Source organism: Manacus vitellinus, unplaced genomic scaffold, assembly GCF_001715985.3.
Source record: "Manacus vitellinus isolate BGI_N305 unplaced genomic scaffold, ASM171598v3 scaffold_31_pilon, whole genome shotgun sequence".
NCBI lineage: Eukaryota > Metazoa > Chordata > Aves > Passeriformes > Pipridae > Manacus > Manacus vitellinus.
The window spans coordinates 3,839,044-3,847,645 of NW_021940379.1; the positions used below are offsets into that span (position 1 = coordinate 3,839,044).

The window sequence follows — 8,602 nt, forward strand, 5'->3', positions numbered from 1 at the left end:
AATAGGTTATGTCAACCACACCTATAAAATCAGCAAAGCTCATTTCAGACACAATGAAAATAAAGAAACCCAGAAAAAGCCTGTGTACCTTACAGAAAAACAACAGCAATAAAGATATTTTCTAAGTAGTCTGACCTTAACCTCATGCTGAAATCAGAGGAACAGGAAAGAATTAAATCAGAATTTCACACACATGCAGCTTTTCCCTTATATTAAGTTGAGCACATGTTAGAAATAACATAGAAGGAAGTATTTCGAAAGGAATCATAAAACAAAGATTGGGAGTGTGGTAACAAAATAGTTTTGGCATTTAAGTTAACACAACATTTCAGAGATGACATGAAAATGAACAGCAAGTTTTTAGGATTTAAATTTTTTTTAAACAATAGATCTGATGCCTCTAATGAAACAGAGGGACAGATTTTTCTTTTGCAGGAGATACTTTACAGGAACACCTTATCCCAGGAGCACCATTTGTAGCATGTGCTACAAATCTAGTTTGGAAGATGCCAAACAAGGTACTAGTTTGTTACAGTTGCACAGCAAGTACACAGTACAACAGGAACTGATGCAGACTCCAATAAGACAGTTAATTGTTTTCAGTAATGCTCATAGATTAATTTTACTAATTTTCCAGCTGCAATCAAAAATGTCATTTTCCTCATTCCATGAAGTAAATCAAGAGCTTAATTTTTTAAGAAGTCTGTTATTTTATACTATTGAATTGAACACTATTAAAGTTAGAATGAATTTTATAATTTTTCTCAATCATTTCATTTTACCATGGTATTGTACTAATCAGTGAAAACCCAAGATGTGCAAAGATCATTATTTTACTATTTTAAATACTGTAATGGTGAAAAAAAAAGAAGAAAACTCACTTGCTGCTGTTGCTACTGGTTGGGCAATATTAGGAGGTGGCTTCAGTTTCATGAGTTCATTAAGACTATTATTCTTGAGCAGATCTTTCAGCTGAATCTGGTCCTTGGAAGGTGCAGTGGTCAAGGCATTTCTTACTGCTGGTGCTGCCACCGAGGGCCGGGTGGTTGTGCTGGTCTGGATGATCTTTGCTACAGTGATGGTCTGTCTGGTGGTGGTGACAGGCGTCGTTTTTGTCATCACAATTGTAGTCCCCAGAGTTGGAAGCTGATTTATTTGATTCAGCACAAAGGTTGTGGTGGATGGTGGTTGCTGGCAACAGAGAACCAGGGAGATTTTCAGAAAACAATAAAAAAAACCCAAGCAGACTTTATTAGCCTTTCATCAGCAGGAGATACCAGGTTTTAGAAGACACTTGTAATAAGAAATGACTTCAAATAACATGTTGAAGATGCCAGAGTAATTATCTTGTGCTGCAAGAAGTGTCTTTCAATATATTGCTGCACATATTTTTAAAGTTATTTTTAAATGTTATTTTAAGGTAAGGAAAATAAAAAAAACCAGGATGAAGGATTCATCATCCAGGTACAAGACATGACTACTACAGGTACAGGAACCCTGAGCTAAAGAGAATTCCCAATACATAAACTGCAGACACCAAGGTCAGTGAAGGAGAGGGAGGAGGTGCTGGAGCAGGGATTCCCCTGGAGCCCACGGTGAGGCAGGATGTCTGCCTGCAGCCCACGGAGGTGACAGTGGAGCAGAGATCCACCTGCAGCCCAGGGCAGGTGGATGTGCCCAAAGGACACTGTGACCCCATGGAGAGGAGTCCATGCCAGAACAGGCTTTCTGGCAGCACCTGTGGCCATACAGGAGACACAGCTGGAGCAGCTCATCAAGAACTGCAGCCCATGGGAAGGACCCACATTTGGAAAGTTTGTGAAGGAGCTGCAGAAGCAGAGGAGAAGCATGAGGAACGAGGAGCAGCAAAGACAACATATGATGATGTCAGGATTGAAGTTGAGCCCAGGACAAAGGGAGGAGTGGAGGGAAGGTATTTTTAGATTTGTTCTTATTTCTCATTATCCTACTCCATTGTTAGCTGGCAATAAATTCATTTCCCCAAGCTGAGGCTGGTCTGCCCAAGACAAATTGCTCATCTCCCTGTGCCTATCTCAGCCCAGGAGCCCTTCACCTCGTTTTCAGCCTTTGTCCAGCTGAGGAGGGGGTTTGATAAAGGAGCTCAGTGGGCACCTGATGTCCAGCCCAGGTGAACCCACCACACCACACACACAGATCCTGGAGCACCAGTTCTTACCCGAACATTTAATAAGGCTGGAGTAGAAACAGTCTCTGGTTCTTGTTTCACAGCAGATGCAGCCTCAGCCTCCAGGCCCAGTTCTAATGCACTAAGAGGTACTGACTGCAGAAACAAAGCATCAGGAAACAAGTTAGCAGGAATAAAACCTCAAGGCTTCTGTTCCCAGGCTGAAACTGTTACAGTCTGGCAGATTGAAGGCTATCTTGGAGCTTAAACCCGGTATTGTGTTACAGTTTTTGTGCATTTTATAGTAGAGAGGCCAGACTCCAGTGACAGAAAAGTTCTCACACATGACAGCATCCTCCACCTCATGTCCACAAATTAAGCTCATTTATGTTTGTGCTGACCTAAAGTGTTTCAGATTGCTTTTTTGTATAAAGGTTTAAAATTAATAGCAAGTCATTTTCCCAACTCAGTACTATGAAACAAGAAGTCTATGAAAACTCCACATTCTTCAAGCATTCACTGTGAACACCACCCTCCCCACCCCTCCCAACACACCAAGCCCAAGCTCTCATGTCCTCTAGCAAACCCCTGTTCTTGTTTTAACCTGCTGAACAGCTGGAGTTGGTGCTGGATTTGCAAGAACCACGTCCGGAGAGTCAATATCAAAGAGATCATTTGGACTGATTCCACTCTCACTCAAAGCAGCAAGCAACAGATCTTGTCCTGGCTCCACCATCTCTGAAAAGAAAAAAGAAACAGAACTGTAAATACAAGTTACATTTAATTTTGATCTATTTTTTCGCATGCACAGCACTCCCTTTCCCGGATTTAGGTGCAGCCTCTTGGACACAGAGTTTCACTTTCTAGATTTGCTGGTTCTTCTGTTTGTAGGTTTTTCCTCTGTTTTGTTTTTAAAAATATTTTTAATATACCCACCACATTTACAAGCAGGAAGAATTAAACAGTTTACTACAATGTTATCATGGCCATAAACTTAAAAACCCACCTTTTCTAGTCTTTGTTGCACTTCATTTTCAAGCATCACAAGACACACCAAAAGCAGAAATGGTGAGACTGTGTTATGCTAATGAACTGTCTTTGTCAGTGAAGCAACGGCAGGAGGGAAGCACAATTAAAACTCATTTACTTTATCTTGTAACAAGTTAGTGATAAAGAGCTTAAGGAAAGCTTTTATTTCTTGCTTGCTGCTACATTAGGTTACATTCATTCACTGGAGAAATTTTGTTTGGCGTGGTGGAAAGAGCAAACGTGCCACTATTATAGTGTGTAACTATATATTAAATAGGACACCACCAGCAGGTCACAGGCTCCTTTATGTGGAGGACAAGCAAAATTAATTTCAAAAAGCTATTCTAGACAATGTAAAAACTTATTAAAAAGCCAAATAGTCCATGTTTAAAGATGAAGAAGGAAGATAACGTGCTTCACTTGCTTAAGAAAGAAACCCTGCCCGAGTATTAAGACAAAAATTAAATGATTCCACAGAACTTGAGCTGCTGCCTTTACAGGTTAAGATACAGCTCAAGTAGGTCTTCACTTCACTTACTCTCCACACCCCCTTTACACCCACTGGTAACAAACAACAAAATGCCAAAACCCACCGAAGCCAAACACCTACTCTCAAGCAGGTAAGAAGACAAGAATATTTGTTGGCATTTTAGATATTCCTTCCCAAGCCTCCCAAACAGCATTCCCTTGCTTCTCCTTTGTACAGGCACAGCTCAGCACATCCAGCTGGCTGGTCACACATACTCCTCAGCACGTTTGGCAGAACAGGTAATTCTTGTAATAAGTTAAGCCTGGGGCACTTAATTCTTATTCTTCCTAGTTTTAGTCTGTCCAATGGCAGGGAGAAACCTTCCTTCAGTGGATTCACACCAAGATGATGGCACCACAAGTGAAGCAGTGGATCTGAGGTACTGGGACAAGGGGAAGATACACTTTTAAGCAAACATTTAAAGACACCCAAAAGAGTATCTAAGTAAGGAACACTTGGCAGGATTGCTACTGACCACACACAACCCCATCAAACACCACTTGCTTGTCAGAACCAGACTCTGTTTTTAAAGGCATTTCAGGTGATCAGATAAATTGGCAGAATAGCCTGGTTTGTAGTTACCAGGTACAGAAGACATTAAGAAACATTAAGACACCCAGCAGATTTAATGAACCCACCAGCCTGTCTCCTGGAAGCCTGAACTGGTCAAGAAAAATGATTAAGAACTGACATTCAGCTTCACCTTTCAGAAGGATTGAGGTTCCCATCTCAAAAAAGGGGATTATATATATTAATGGGGTAAGATAAAGCCTTCATTTTCATCAGGCTAAAATCCTACCAGTGACCATCCCATCTAAGTTTAGACACTTACAGCATTGTTTACTAACTAAAAACAGGTGAGGGGAGAAAGGCTCAAGTGTGCAAAGGAAGTCTTTGCTTATCAGTAATTTTGGTGTTCAGAACTCAGGGCAGCCACTGAAGGTGAATTTCTCCACAGAAGGGGAATTCACACAAGTCACCCCATCAAACAGAAGCTCCAAAACACTCTACAATCATAACTTTACAGTATCCATTAGGAAGAGGCATGAACACCCTTCCACAAAGTGCTCAAAGGATGAATAAACTAAAATCTTTCAGTGTCCAAGAGAAGAAAATGTCACTTGTGTCATTCTTTGGTCTGGATGGAGTTTTGATCTCCAAAGACAGATGACCAAAACTTGGTTGAGAGATAAGTGGCTGCACTGAATAGAGGCACAGAAAGTCTGAAGCCTGGGGTTGTTTACTTCAAGAGAACTAGGAGAAAAAGAATTACTCCAGATGATTTCTAGTCTACTCTCACAATGTACAAAGGAAAGGCCTTTCTATGAAGTTGAGACTCAAAACAAAACCAAGGCTAGAAAAAAACCCTCACGCCAACACCACACAAACACATCTTCCCCAGCCATCCTAAAATGGTGTCACCACCCATCAAGTCTCTTTTAAGTCAAGTTTAACATACCCATGATGACACTGAGCTTGACATTTTTAACCTTTAAAACCATGATGGCTCAGATATCTTAAGACAGTTTCACAGAGTTCAGAAGTAATGCTTTAATTCCTTATTTCTAAGTTTTCACTAGATGACTGGTGAGGGGAACCAGCAAAGCAATTTCTACAATTCCAGGGTATCTCCAGAGGCATCCCTTGTCACTGAGAAATCCCCCAGCTGCATCTCTCTCATGATAACCCCAATTTTAAGTCTTAAAAATTTGTGGTTGCTCACAATCCAGCAAAAAGTTCAGTAAAACAACTGCAATTGTTTGTCTGTCAGTTTGGACAATGAAAGTTTGACTAGTTTCAGTTATTTTGTTTCTGTACACTAGGAACAAAGCTGCATTGTTTGGAACAAAAGGAATTCTGAACTTCCAGAATTTTTACATTAAAAGTCACTGAATACTTAGCACCAATTTTAGGCTTTGTGTAACTTCCAAGCCCCACTGCTGCCCACCCTCCCTGTTTTAATTTAGCAAGGAAATTAGATGAGGAGAAAAATACAGGAGAAGCTGCATTGTGGTAGCTGAGTTTATTTTCTGTAACACATGCTGGTTAAGCCTAAAACATTATCAGGCTGAAACAGCTCCATAATCTTGCAAGGTAGGAGGCTCCTCAGTTAAGTGAAAAGTGACTTTATCAAGCTCTGCAGCTCAGCCTTGGCAATACTATATAAGGACCTGTTTGCCACATCTTCAAAATCTCCAAAAGAAAATACTTATTAAAAAGTTGTGAATATTACAAGCTGTTCCCTCAGCATTTCATCACTCCAAGAACTGTTTTGAGTGTGCAGAATCTTGCAGATAAGATTGTCTATGTTTAGTGAGGTTGTTCAATGTCACTGAGCAAAAATCAACCTATGAAATAAAACTAAAAAAAAGTATTTATAAAATGTCAACAACAGTAGTTTCTCAATTATTTTCCTTGTATTAAGAAAAAATGTAAACTGCTGCCATTTCAAGAAGTGCTACCAAAACACATCAAGCATTTCTATAAGGTTCTCTTCTGCTGAAGAATACAGCCCAAAACTTTGATAAAAAGACAGTTTTGCTACCACTGTTTGGTATTATGTAAATAATTTCTGATTTAAAGACACAAAACCAGAATGCCATGTTTAATACTATGTCATGTATCCATGCCAACCTGGCTCTCTCCTTCCTTCCATTTTAGCTTTGGTACAAAAAGCAAAACAAAAAAGAAGAAAAAAAGATTTTAAAACACATGTCGAGCAACCTGCTCTGTTTGCCCTGAGAAAGATAATGGTTGAATCCCAAACAATGAAGTGGCTTTTGATTTTCAGGTCTGTGAGTTACACACTGTGACACCGTAAGCCTGAAGTGCTTATTTAAAAACCATAATCAATTATAGAATCACAGGTTAGTCCAAATCAAACATCACAATCAACCAGGCACAGCTATTCCCAAACCCTCTGGACACCTGGGCTCTGTCCTGAATCCAACTGCAAACTTGGGTGTTAGTGCTTGGCCTGGGACACCAATGGAGTTGGCAACTCCTGTTCTCATTTTATTGGAAGGGTTTATCCCACTGGCTTTTGGAGGAATACATGTCACCTGGAAGCCATTTAAAAAAGCACACAAATACTGCAGTTGTAGAGACAAGACAGACACACCCCCCAAATTCCCTGCTAGTCTAAACTGAGTTATTAATGATCTGAAAGTTTCACATCTTTCTTTGCAGCCTCTCCCAAAAGAGGTTTAAGGGCTGTTAACCCCCACCCCACACAACAGGATTCTCTGGATATCCACGTGGGTTCTGCTCACCTCCCAGCTTTTGGCTCCAGAAGGCAACCTGGGCAACAACAAAAGAAAAAACCCAACCAGCCCAACCCCTCCTGGCCCTTTCCAAGTCCCCATCCAATCAAAGAGTAAAACCCTAATTACTGAACTGCTCATCCTTCCCTGCCTTAACCCCAAGACCAGTAGTTAACGTTTCATTTACATGTGCAAGGTTGTTTTCACAAAAATCAGAAGTTAATCCAATCCTGGAAAAAATCCTACCCATCTTTCCAATGTTGGTTACCTCTCTAAAGTCAAAGCTTGCAAGGACACAAGGGATAGTTCAGGGTGCTGTGGGATTACACTCTGCCTCAAAGCTCTTTAATGACTTCTGCAAAATTTACAGCAGTCAGGATACGCTGTCTGAAAATGTGGAATTCAGAAGTTCTTCAAATATTAAGAGACTTTACAATGCAATGATTTGGCATGAAATCAGCTTTTGGACTAAATGGCTGGAGGTGATAATTTAACCAGTAGCAAAAGTTTTAAGAAGTGAAAAGTCAAGGAGATAAGAGCAGCACAAGAGCACTACAACCCCTCCTTAGTTCTGGCCTGGGAGCCAGTTCCAGGTGCACCTCAGAGCACCAAAAATGCACTCCCTATATCCCTGACCTGCTCCAATGGCTTTTAGAGCAGCTCTCAGCCAGTTCTGAAAGCAAAGAAATTGTCTGGACAACCAGACAAACTGCCCACATTTTATGTCTAAAGACTAAAATTGCATACAAATAGAACATCTCATGGCTGTAAGGCAGATACAGAAAACCAATCCAAATGTCATGTTGTTACACAATTTCTGCCATAATAAATTCTTTGCTTTACATCATCAACTACAGTTCTTCAATTTTCAGGGAGTGCAGCTTGCAAAACACTCAGGTATTGAAATAATTTTAATCCAGACACAGTGCTGGTAGTCTAAAGCCAAAGAGGTTATCACTGAGTTAATTCTTAACTTTAGATCGTGTCATTTGGTTACACCAATAATTTTATTTACTTGCTTTGGAGTTATCTAATAGATCAATTCAGAGGTATTTTTAAGCATTTAAAAAATTGACCTCATCTGTAAGAGATACCAAACATGTAAAACCAACCTATGAGTACCTGGAAGGAAGTACAATTTACACTCTCAAACTCAGTGTGGAACTTGGTCAGCTAAAAATAATAAAGAAACAACCTAAAAAAATAGAAGAAAAAACCCCGCAAGGAAGAAAAACCCACAAGGCCTCTTCCCCTTCAGACTATAGGGGCATTTCTACGTTAAATAATTACTCACCCTAGCAACCTGTGTTTGAGTCCCTGGACTTTGAGGCCGTGTCTGTCGCTGCGGTTCAGCTCCCCTAAGGCTGCGGGGCCCCGGGAGGGCTCTGCCGGGCGGGGAAGCCCCAGGGGAGGCGGCGGGAGGGCCGGAGGGTCGGCGGCTGTAGCCCTGCCACCTTCCCACCAACACGTGTTCGCGACATAAACTTCCGGGTTGGGGCCAGAATCGGCTGCGTAATCGTGTCCCAGGCGCGACTTTTTTGTTTCCAGACCTTCACCTCTTTGAACGTCCCTCCAGCAAAGCCGCGATCGCGGGGGAGGGCGGGAGGGCTCCGTCTCACGGCGGCTCTCGGAGCC

General features: G+C 41.2%; 1 protein-coding gene across 1 annotated transcript in view; it reads right to left on the reverse strand.

The window, feature by feature from the left end:
- The window catches only part of SBNO1 (strawberry notch homolog 1), a 32,003-nt gene extending 23,475 nt beyond the window's left edge, over window positions 1-8,528 (reverse strand). Inside the window, exons 1-4 of the mRNA XM_029961182.1 lie at window positions 8,262-8,528; window positions 2,751-2,884; window positions 2,198-2,302; window positions 882-1,191 (exon numbers count right to left, since the gene is read on the reverse strand). Coding sequence (XP_029817042.1) covers window positions 882-1,191; window positions 2,198-2,302; window positions 2,751-2,882 — 547 coding nt within the window. The 5' untranslated portion in view covers window positions 2,883-2,884; window positions 8,262-8,528. The remainder of the gene's footprint in view (window positions 1-881; window positions 1,192-2,197; window positions 2,303-2,750; window positions 2,885-8,261) is intronic.
- Window positions 8,529-8,602: the final 74 nt, after the last annotated feature.